This window comes from Athene noctua, chromosome 1 (genome assembly GCF_965140245.1).
Source record: "Athene noctua chromosome 1, bAthNoc1.hap1.1, whole genome shotgun sequence".
In the NCBI taxonomy this organism is placed as follows: domain Eukaryota; kingdom Metazoa; phylum Chordata; class Aves; order Strigiformes; family Strigidae; genus Athene; species Athene noctua.
The window spans coordinates 198,768,255-198,780,675 of NC_134037.1; the positions used below are offsets into that span (position 1 = coordinate 198,768,255).

General features: G+C 39.1%; 1 protein-coding gene across 7 annotated transcripts in view; it reads right to left on the reverse strand.

Annotated features, from left to right (window-relative positions):
* The window catches only part of MCF2L (MCF.2 cell line derived transforming sequence like), a 163,255-nt gene that overhangs the window by 26,934 nt on the left and 123,900 nt on the right, over positions 1-12,421 (reverse strand). For all 7 annotated transcript variants that reach the window (XR_012633896.1, XM_074910014.1, XM_074910042.1 and 4 more), the window contains 4 exons: positions 3,451-3,570; positions 2,594-2,710; positions 1,943-2,092; positions 1,140-1,264 (listed from right to left, as the gene is read on the reverse strand). Coding sequence is in view for 6 of the 7 variants with exons in the window: in XM_074910014.1 (XP_074766115.1) it covers positions 1,140-1,264; positions 1,943-2,092; positions 2,594-2,710; positions 3,451-3,570 (512 nt within the window). In the remaining variant the exon portion in view is untranslated. The remainder of the gene's footprint in view (positions 1-1,139; positions 1,265-1,942; positions 2,093-2,593; positions 2,711-3,450; positions 3,571-12,421) is intronic.

Sequence of the window (12,421 nt, forward strand, 5' to 3'; positions counted from 1 at the left end):
GACAGTATGATACCCTATGGACTTCTCTTTACAGTGTGATTCACTGTACCTAAGTTACATCCAGGGAAGGCCATACAACAACATTTTAATGAAATTTTGTCTTCAATAGTGCAGAAAAGAACCCTGAATTTCCAAGTTAAAACTGATAAGAAAGAAGGTGGACACACACACAGAGTTTGTTCCAACTTCTGTCAGATACTGTATTGAGTGGGAACATTCTGGATAAATTAGCAACCCCCACCCTGAGTGTCCTTCAGATAGTTGATAGCAACAACGACCAAAAAAAGTGACTTCTGCCAAGCACTGTGGATTGGAATGGACAGTTATTTGGAAAGAAAAGTCAGCCTGAGTGTCACAGAAACACAGAATGACAGACAAAAAAAGAATGCAGAATACTGCCTGTGGGAATTGAGCTATGCTTTCATAGCTTTGTGCAAATTTACATCTGTGTTATGGTGATACAATGTCTTCAAACCTGGCAGTAATTTCACAGGGGATGGTGGGTGGGGAGCAAAGGAAAAAACATCTGTTACTTATATGCCCAAAGGAAGCATACAAGAAGTTTGTGCATAGATACTTCAAGAGCGGTGTACTCTCTAGTAGCCATTTAAAGGCTACTAATGTCATTGGTAAGATATTAGCCATGTAAAAGCTCCTTTGGGCAGGTTTAAAGAAAAAGAAATCTCCCACTTCAATCCAAAAGGACTTAACCAAAGTAGATAAATCTCGTGAAAAGATACTACTTCTGTCTCCCCCTCCTGCTTTTCCTACAGCAGCAATATTTCCTTGGATTGCACTTTAGTCTCTAGACAAAGCTGTGATATTCTTTAAAATAAGGAAAAGCTGCTCAACTGTATAGTCCAAATCTGACAAGAAGGAAAAAAGAATGGCATTGCTTTGTTGGTACCAGAACTCAAACCCCATCCCCTATTTCCTTACAGCCAGGTGACCCAGAAATGGACATCAGGGGTTTACTTTGCTCAAGACAGATCTGACAAACAGAGGAGTTGTTTCTGAAAGTACGCTGACATTGTAACATTTGCTTATTTGCTAAGCATGCAAATGGAACTAAGTAAGAGAGCTAGGGAGGGGTCAAGAAACCCAGACAAGCAGCACGTTCAGTATTTCGCTCCTCTCACCTTTCTACTGTTGTTTGATTGTCTAGCTGATCTTGATTCAGTTTGTATTCAGGATTCTCAGTAACTGGTTTTGTAATACTTCCAAGGATATCATCTCCCTGTTCTACTGCTAACCTGATATCCTCCTACAAAACAAAACAAAAACCCCACACACTGTAGTTGTGTCTTGTTTTTTTAAGCAGACTTCACAGGGCACCAAACTGGAAAAAGAATTTTGCTTTAATAGCAATAGAGCAAGCATAGTTTGATTAAAAGCAATGTTTGACAACAAATACAGACAGTAAATGCTAGATGTCAGCTTTTTCTACAGTTACCATCTTAAGATCCCAGTGTAACTGGGTTGAATTTCCATGATACATCTAGGGTCTCCTGAGGGTTCTAAGTATCTCAAAAGTATTAGAGGTACATTTTGAAATTAATTTGAAAATTCATTTAAACTAATTTGAAAGAACATTTGTACATTCTTCAAGAGGTCATATATTTGCATATGCATGCAAATACGATCAAATTTCTTGTTGCAAACAAAACTACAAATTAAATACACCACTACTTAAAAAGGGATTTGTTTCCACATACAAATCATTACACCATTTGTACATACATAAACTTAGTCTCAAGAAATGTCATCTTTGAATGCAAAAAGAATTTTTTAACATCAAACCAAGCAAAACAAGTTCAATAAGATTTCAGTGTTTTGCATTATTACTGTCTATTAACATACTCCAGATTTTCTATTAACATTATTAGCTACAAATTAAAACACAGTTTAACTACAAGACAGCATCTTTACAAAAACGACATACCTTCATTTTGTCCTTCTTTTCTGTGTGTGTTGCAAGAAGAGAGCTGGTTGATTGCACATCATTTGGTAGTTCTGTTTCAGCCAGCTCAGTCCCAAAGGACTGAAGAATCTGAGCTGTTTGCTTAACCTTTTGGGCGAAACCTTCTATAGCCTTTTGGAATAAAAACCATTAAAGATGTTTCATGCTCATCACATGCATATGTACAGACACACACATACACACAAACTAAAACTCTCAAAACAAACCCGAGAAGATGAATTACAAGACTAAAAAAGTTAAAGTATAATTTTGCAAGCAACAGATACCGTCACCATTGATTCCGTAATTGTATATTTTTCCTAGGCTCGTATCAGGTGTATCTTCCTCATATTGTTATAATCTGGAGTTATTTTACAACTTGTGCTTTTTCTTTCTCCTAGCAAAACCCATAAATCTCAACACAATAATACACTGTAATTCCTTTGCTCCAAGTGTTCAGAAAACCACTCCCAAATTATTACTCATATTATTTCTCTAAGATGACTAAGTACCATTGGGAACATCTTCTCACTCCAAGCAAGTCAACTTGCATCACTTGGAATCTGTTTTATAAATGACAGGGTATAAGACAGAAGGGTTCACTAAACTGAAAAAATAAAACCTAAGACTTACAGTGCGACGGGACAGCCATCTGTTATGGCAGTAATCCAGGGTGCCACCAAGATCTTCTGTTAATTGTGTTTTATCAATGTAACCCTGCAGTTCTGATACTGAGCCCAGCATTATGATCTGCAGCAGCAAAGAAAAAAGTGAACATGATCAGTGGCAAAAAGTCCCTTGTTAAGGATTCTAAGTTCCATCCTTCAGGCTCTGATAGGGAAAATTCAGTTTAATAGAGGAGCAAGTGATGGAATTCTTTCCTTTGGGTATAGAAAACCAAACCGAACAGTTGTTTCAGTTGAAGACAATGCAAATGTAAGTAACTTCATGTGAGCATGAGCGCTAGGCATATTAATAAAAAGCTTATGGATTATACAACATAAATTATACCACCAGGGGTTTTTATCTTGACAAACCATACATGGCTATTTTCCAAGAGCAACATTCATTTCTTGTTCATTTCCCCTTGTTATCCTGGATCTGTGGGAGAGAACAGTAGCATCTCCATGGATTTGGCATGTAAGGGCTGGTTCTCCAAAATAAACAAGGGGTGGGGGAAGAGTGCCTTAAAGGCTATCTTTCACCCTTGAGATTTACATCCGATAAGTAGAATAACTTGTATATCTTTAGCTCATATAGTTTCAAAGTTTATTTTAAAATTAAATGCTCTATAATTACAAACAAAAGTATAATCAATCATTTGCCTCAAAATCCACATATTCTTTCAAGAGTAAACCATCATGAATGAGCCAAAATTGCTGTAACTGCCTTTAAGCATGGCTTTTTGTTGGTATTTTTTTGGTCCTCGCTGGCTACATTAAGTACTTTAACAGATTCCTGACAGTAAAGTGAAAACAGTGGATACTTACAGGTACTTTCATTTTAAACTCATCTTTGTTGAATTTGAAAGCAATATCCGACAGAGCTCGATGAAAAAACCCTGTTGGGCGCAGAACGAGGACTAGCTGCAGGTTTCCTGGGAAAGATGCCTGCAGAACAAGTTTAGTCTGTTATTTTCTGTGTCTCAGCTCCAGAAGATATTTTTGAACAAGAAGACCCTCTTAAACCACAAACCGTATCAAAGGCCCCTCATAATAGGGTGACCAATTATAAATTTGCAAGGCTTGCACAAAGAGCTTCATTCAAAGACACATTTACTCATCTCTGGAAACAGAAATCTATTCTGGAATTGAATATTTCAGGGCTGGCTTGTACCACTCTTCAGCTAAGATTGCATCCGAGTCAAGGCAGCTAATGAACAGACAGCAGTGGCTTAGTACTTTTTCAACAACAGTACTTTCCTGGTTACCTTATTTTCTCTTTAACAGAGGGTTAACAGAAACCTCCATTATTGTCTGAACACTTAACAGCACATTTCTAATTTGTGCATATACTGCCTTGCCAGCTGCCTACGCAAACTGTTGCCACCAAGACTGGATTTCTCAGGCAGGAGCTTAGAAATAAGCTTTAATATTGCTGGCAAAAATAAAAATCAAACATCATAATTCTCAGCTATGTTTTTTCTCATCTTCCAACTAGCAGTCTGAGGTATCTTTCCCAGTTCTACAAGCGATCGGGGGAAAAAAGAAGAAAGAACTCAAGCAAAGAAATATCACTAAACTACTAAAAACCAGCCTCTGCTGTGGCAGAGGTTTGCATACTTGGCATTTAGCCATTCTTGAAATCATGAAGTCTTCTCCCCTATTCAGTGTTTCCACTGTAGAGAGGCAGTGAAGCTCACTAAAAAAAATTATTCTTATAATGATTAAGTGTGCAATTTTCTTCATTACACTGTTGGAAATTATGTCACATTTCTAGCAAATTGAATTACTACCAAAAAAAAAAAGGCCAACCAAAAAACAAACACTGGCTGAAGGACCTGATTCCATGCTGTGCTGTTTCCATGCCTAGTAAAACTGTTAGTACCTGGAAGGTTGGAAAGTATTTTAATACTCATTTTGAGGTTTCTAAGGGTTTCAGATATTTAGCACTAGAAATGACAAACCTTTAAAGAGAAGAGTAGTTAAAAACTTTTGTGGAAGACTTCACAGATTCATTGTGGTTTCCCAGATGTTCAGTATACAACTGAGATCTCAATTTGATTGAGGAACCTTAAAGGCTTGAGCTTTACAGATGTCCAAATTTTTGAGAAAGCATGGTGGTCCAGTCCCAGAGGAGTCTGTCTGAGGGCTGGGAACAGAATTCAGGTGATTCTGAGTGCCCACATCAGCTCCTCCATCCTTGCACTGTAACAATCTTTCTCTGTGTATTAGAAGTAGTACACCCTGTGAACTTACTAACCCACAGTTGTCAGAGGAAAAGCTTTTTATAGAAAATTCCTCTGTATTCAGAAGAAAAAGTTAAGAAAAGGTTATTTTTTACCTTTTTTTTCTGAATTATTGTACAAAGGACAATTGCAAATTTATTTAATTATTTAACCCATAGTGAGAAACGTCACAAGAACAGACTTTTTTTTAAAAAATTAAATCTCCTGAATAATATTTTAGAATAATAGCCATATAGTCTATTCATTTCACACATTCAATAGACATGTGTCAATTTATTTTGTGCCTGTAACAGTAGTATTGAGAGTCTGAGCTGTTAATTTTCTCCTTTAACTTATTCAATAGCAATGCCAGCATTTCAGAGGAAAAAGCTCCAAGAAGTAGTATTTTTTAGATAACACATTTTTGAGAAAGATAAGGGGTCTTCATGTGAAATATCCATCGCACCACATGACATCCAGACATACTGCCTTTGGCAGCGCATGTTTGCCAGCCATTTAGCCTTACCCAGAATACTGGGAAATGTCTATCCTGTTCGCTTCGAGTAGATACATTAGGAACACGCAACTCCCTGAAATTATGAAGCATAAAAGACACCAAACAGTAAAAGCAAATTTAAGTTTCATGTATGAGTAAGAAATGTCTTCATTCTAACTTTAAATTCTCACTCTTACACTTTGTGACTGTAGTCTAGATTTTTAATTCAGAATTTCAGAGAAAATATGCTGAAAGGGACCTGGGGGTGCTGGTGGACAACACGCTGAACGTGAGTCAGCAGTGTGCTGCTGCAGCAAAGGTAAACTGGATCCCAGCTGTATCTGCGAGGATGTTACTAGCAGAGACAGAGACATGATCGTCCCGTGCTACTCAGCACTTGTCTGGCTGCACCTGGAGTACCGTGTCCAGTTCTGGTCCCCACAATTCAAGAAGGATGCGGGCAGAGTGGAGAGGGTCTGAAGGAGGACCACAAAGATGATCCAAGGGTTGGAGAACCTGCCTGAAGGAGTTTGGTCTCTTCTCCCTGGAGGAGGCTCAGTGGGGAGCTCATCACAGCATTCCAGCCACCACCTAAAGGGTGGCTACGAAGAGGGCAGAGGCTCTCTCTTCACATGTTGCCATGTGGAGAGGACAAGGGGCAATGGGTACAAGCTGCACAAGGAGAATTTTCATCTTGATATAAGAAAGAAATTTTCTTACAGTGAGAGCAATCATTCACTGGAACAACCTCCCCAGGGACATGGTACAGTCCCCATCACTGGAGGTTTTCAAAATGAGATTGGACAGGGTCCTAGATAATCTCACTGAGGCTCCCTTTCCCCATGAAAGGTTGGGCCAGGTGATCTTTGAAGGTCCTTCCCAACTCAAGATGTTATTCTGTGGTTCTATAATATTTAAGCTGTTACTGAAGCAAACAGTAGTAACCAAATGCAACGCAATAGTACATTTTTATAAACGGTGTATTAGCTCTTATGAAATACAGAGTTTAATTGCATGACCAAATTAGGTAAGGTGTCTCATTGGTGTTCAATTCAAAGAAAACAGACAGAGAACACACACTAGAATTATTCTCCATCTCAGTGTGGCTACCTGAAATGATGCTGTTGAAGTCACAACAGTCTTGTACCACTTTAACTCCCATTCAAGGCTTGCCAGAGGTTTCCCCTCTCTCTCAACAAAAGCTCAAATTCGAGATTACTCTCACTTTGTCTACAATACCATTCTTGCCTCCACTAGTCTGTCTCCTATGCTTCCTGTTTGGTTTTGGTTTTGTTTTGGGTTTTGTGCTGTTTGTTTTTTTTTGTTTGGGTTTTTTTGGGTTTTTTTTGTTTGTTGGGTTTTTTGTTTGTTTTAAAAAATCCCAAGTCTTAAAAAATTATGCTTCCTCTGCTTGTTGTGGCTAGGAGTCAAATCTGCAAATTGATCTTTGTGAAACAACAAGAAGGAGGATTGTTACAGTACACAATGTTGGACCTCTGCCACGTATTCCAGTTTATCTGAGCTTATATCTGCACTGCCCAAATATTACTATTTTCCTAACTTTTTTTCCCCCTCAAGCCCTGGTGACTTGCAGAGACAATGATATGATGCAAGAGACAGTTCTTAAATGTGTGTGAACTTCATCAACAAGTCAACCTCACCCTGAACATGAGAGCACAACAACAAAATCTCCATTCCAGACCAGCAGCATTTTTGTTTGAAGCTATTGTATGCTAAGCAGACAGAGCAAACAACGACATCTCAATAGTGCTGTGCCAAATGTTAAGCACAAAAAAAATATTCATGTATGTTTAGTAGTGCCATAAAAGAAAGTGCTTTCAAGGACTGTTTGAGTGAAGTCGATGAACTTCACTGAGACTTGAAGAAGGGTTTGTGCACTTGAAAACTGTTTTTTCCAAAAGTGTCTTTCTTTACTAGATTCATTAATATTAACTGCTGCCCCAACACCTTGTCTCAAATATTGCATTAAATCAGTTAATGCCTATGCAAGAGAGACCAAGGGTCATGTTTTAGGTATCCTCTGAAAATGAGGGTAGCCCCTACTCTATTCCAGCCCAATCCATACGTTCCTTTGTCTCACTTGTATCAGCACTGGCACTTGTTTGGGACTTCATGACAGTCATGGGATTAGTATTCTATCTCCTTATCTCCTTCACTTCCCCATCCAATCAGGCCAGTGCCAATTCCAAAAGTACAAAAAAAGATGTAGATGTGCATGTAGTTATCCACTTGGAAATAAACCTGACCAAACCAGATATATATACACAGCACAGCCCTCAAAATCAAAGCTTTCCAGTACACAGAGATCTTTGCTGCCCTATGAATACTCCAAACCTGGAATGTAGGAAGAACCTTCACTGGCTGGACAAAACAGGAGCTACCTTAAATCCTCCAAGAAACAGTTAATAAATACTCAGGAGCTGGTTGAGCTGCCTGCTTTCAGTGCTCTGCTTCTCCGGGATGGGGAGCTTTCCACTGCATGCTTCAGGTTTTTGGAAAGGGGGAATTTACAGAGACACAATCCAGCTGGGTTTTGGGCAAAATGTAAAGTTAAGTTAGTTGCAGACAATCTTAATTATCCTTCACAGACTATTAATGACAGAGAGGCTGTATGCAGCACCACTACTCACCCAGAAGTTAAGTAGCTGCTGAGAGGGGGAAGTAAAGAGAGTCAGGCCATCTCACCAGTGAAGATGACACGAAGCTGAATGGCTAGTAAGGAACCACAGAAGCTGAGCAGGTAACAACCCCTGCCTGACGCTTGGAAATTTATTTGCGTGGAAGGAAAGACACCACTTCCCCAAAGACAGATCCTAAGATTCTCCCTCTCTTCGGTTTCCACTGAGTAATGTGGTCGTGCTCTGTTGGTGCCAAGAGGGAGCTATTTAAGTCACCCAACAATTTACCTGCACCAGTCAGGCACCATCAATCCCATGCACCCCTGTCTGACAACAGTTGTAAACAGCATACATGCACTATAGGCTACTGGGCAGATGGCATTTTCAAAGGAGGAATAAGTCTCATTAAATCGCATACTTCACGATAGTCACAATATTCACCGAGCCAGGATGCTGTGCTGCCAGGCTTGTTCCCAGAAAGTGGCAGCACAGGAGCAGAGCAGTGGCCAGGGTCTACAACCAGAAGCCAGTCACTACAGCTTTCCGCAATGAATACCCAAAGGTGAGCTTTTGGGAAAGAAAACCAACAGCTTTGAATTTTCATATATCAGGTTTCCTCTTAGGGCTTATTTAGTATACAAAGGAATTATGTAGATAGATATGTTTATCATTTAGACAGAGATGCACTTGAAATTGCAGTCTGCTGTTCAATCCCACAGAGCAATTCACTCACCTGACCCAGTGCTCAGAAATCTTTTATACTTCTGTGCAGCAAAGTTATTCTGATAAACAATGAGCCTACAACCCTCTTTTCTTCCACTTCCCCAGTAAGTATCTGAACTTGTGAGCCATCAAAGAGCCAATGCTTGACTCAGTTTTAGTGGTTCTGTCTTAAAATACTTGGAACAACACCCTCTCTCATTTTATGAAGGGCTTCAATATATCCACATACCAAACTCTATGGTGGTGTTTTCCCTTCTGCACTTACTAGCATGCTGTAAGTCACAGGGCACTTCTTTCCAAAATACCTCTCTATATAAAGGAGTGAATAAGTACTTCTTTTTTTTCTCCCCTCAAGACTGTTTATTCCTGAGTAAAGTCATGTCTCTTATACAGGCTTCTTGTCAAGAAAGAATCTTCAATTAAATCAATTTATAGAAGGAGCAATTTAAAACTCTAGTTTTAAAAACATTGAGTTTTGCATTAGCTCTGGGTTTCATGCTTGTGATGTTATGATCCTGTCTTCAAGATTTAAGTGATTTACTCTCTTTACGTATTAAGAACCCATGTAATAAAAAGGAAAAATAGTTGACTCTACAAGGATAACTGCAGAAGTGCCTGCACATGTAATATTCTCAAAATATCCAAAGCAATAAGACAAAACCATACAGCATCTCAAAATAACATTTTTAGTTTATCATTTACTGGAATCACTCTCAACAATAGCCACAAAATTAATACAAATACTGTTCTAGCTTCATTGCACTGTCAAGTTCCTGTTTTGAATCCAAGCAACAAGGAGAAATGCCTAGAGGCTGAAAGAAGAGCAGGTTTTGCAAACTTAACCCATTCAAATTGTTTGAGTGGCCTTACATTTTTCAGGACATGATACAAAGAGCTAGCTAGAAACTGGGCTGGTGGGAAATACCTAACCATAACAAAACAGTGTCTTTCATGCAGCATCACTTACTAAACCCAACTTTTCTTCATCAACAACTCACTAAGAAGCTCAACACATCTCTCTGCAAACGAGGCCAGAGAACTCAAGGTTGGATCACTGTAATTCACTGTTTCTCACCTTGGATGTAAAACCAATGATAAGACTCCAGATGGCACAAAAATGGGACTGCTTGGCTCCTGCACACTTTAGGCTGGTATTAGCATTCCATTGGCTTTTGCTCTCCTCCTGCCAGCTAAAGGTCTTGACCCTAATGTTCAGAGCAATTCATGGACTAAGCCTCTGTTACAGCAAAGACTGCATTTTGATTTATGAAGTAAACTAAGAAAAGCAGTGCTCTGGACAACGCAGTCAAAAACAGAAGGCATGAAACCTGCATGCAACGCATCCTTAGTCAAAGGTGGCAAATCACAAAGCAAACTTCTTCCAGAGTTTGGATAAAACTCTGTCACTTTTAGAAAGGGCTAGAAAGTTTGTAACTGGATAGTTTTCTCGCCACCACCTGAGTGACCTCCATACCAACTGCTTCTTCAAAAGGAGTTGCGCACCTATGTTACTCCCTAAGCATCAAGTTTAGGGAAGTTCATTTTCTCTGGACTTTCAGTATAAGACTGATGGATGGCTATGGTGGATCTTTTAATGATGTCGAGTGTACTTTTTTGTTTGTCTAAAAGGCTGAGTTCACACTTCAACCTTTCCCTCAAGATGGAGGAAGACAATGATAACAGGACCACAGAGACAAAGACAATGTCATGATACAGGCTTCATTTATTTAAGAAAGCACACTGGAACTAGGAACAGAACAGTGTGAAACCCCGGAACACGTTGACTAGTAATGTGTCTTGCTCCTACAACTGTCGATTGAATACTGTTTGTTTGGGTATGACAACACTAGGAGAAAAACGTAAAAAAGAAAAAAGTAATTTTTGACTGCATGGAAAAGTGGATCAATTTGTATGGTGTTTGTCGTTCACCCTACTTCAGTTGGGACAATATGGAGCAGTTTTACCAACGTATGTGACTGCTCCTCCTTACACTCCGATTCAGGAATCTTGCCTTATTTGCATGAGCCTACTCACTTGCTCAGCCACAAGAGCTAAAAAGTTCAGTAAGGTCTTGCATGTCTCTGTATACCATGTTCAACTGAAAACAGGACATTATAACTCAAATTTAGAAGAATCTCATCAGCTGACAGGGCAAAACCCAAGAATTTCTGGATCTTCAAAAATCTACTAAGAGTGAACAATTTACAATGCCTAACTTCGATATTTTTCTTATAATAACATTCAGTTTTCTACAGCCTCTCTGGGAATGTGACAATTTACTGCCAACACTTAACACTTAGCAACATAAAGTTTGGCTTTTGGCATCTCTACCAGAACACCACCTCTCAGCCTGGCTATCCCAGTAGGCCAGATTCTTCCTAGAGACTCACAGGAGGGATGAATTCTGTCCAATTTACAGCCATATAAAAGCTAAGCCTTCTACACAGTCAACAGTACCCTGAGGTTATCCATCCCACCTATCTCCGATAGGATGAGTCACCCTCCAAATACACGCTATTCTTGACTGCACTAGGCTAATAATTTCACTTTAGCTAAATCAGGGGGAAAATAAAAAAATAATCTTGTTTGCAGTGTCTCTTAAGCCACAGAGTCTGCATTCTTGCACTGGCTAAGGACAACCTTGCGCACATGTTTCAGCAGCGGTCATCCTGGGTGAAGGGTGCAGCTGCTGCCCTTCCACTATGTCTGCAAAAATAGGTTTACCTTGTCTTCACAGCCTTGACTGTCTATAGCAACCTTAAAGTATCAGCATGAAACACAGATTCAGCTCATCATTGCTTATTTTCTGTCTCAGGAAAAACAATGATCCCTAACAGCAAAGAAAATAAATGAAGCCTACAAATTTTTCATAATATAGAAAGATTTTCCACATAAATTTCAGCCTGAAACAAAAATTATTCCTGTTAGTTTTGTTTCAAAACATATTTCCAACACCCACTAGTAAAAACCAAACATTTGTGGATGGAGAGTCTTGAAAATAAAATAGTAATACTAAATATACTATAAATATACTATCCTAATATACTATAAAATAGTAATAAAAAAAATTATGTGCTACTATGAATTTCTGGTTAGCAGCTGCTCAGTGCTTACGTATGCATTTCCTATAGCCATCAGGATATTGGTGATGAGCAGATGCTCAAGCCAGGATATTCCTGTTGGGCAGTGCTCCAGCTACAGCACCCTGCACTGGCACCTCTGATTTCACAAATCAAGAGGGTCAACCCTCTCAGGACTATTAGAAAAAAATCAGGAAGGACGGCAAGGAGGATGCTGCAGAAACTACAACAAATGAGCCAACAGCCAAAACTCTCCTTAAGTAACATGAGACTCATATCCTCGCACACAGCAATAAGCTTTAGAAATCAAAACAGCCAGAGATACCAGGCTTTCAGACATAAGGTTTAATCTGGACAGCCCAAATGACACTGAGATGCTTCTGCTTCAACACCATCAAAAGATCACTCTGACTGTTAGGCAAATAAAACACATGGAAGTTAGGCCTTCAGTTACCCTTGAGCCATTAAAAAAACCCAAACCAATCTTTGTCCATCAATAAGACCAAGAGAAATCCTCTAGAAACAGAGAGCAGACATATATTTATAGTTCATTTATGGCAAATATTATAGCAAACAAATGGTGGACAACAGCAAACAATGATTTTTCACTGTATTTTTTTTTTGAGATAGGAAGAC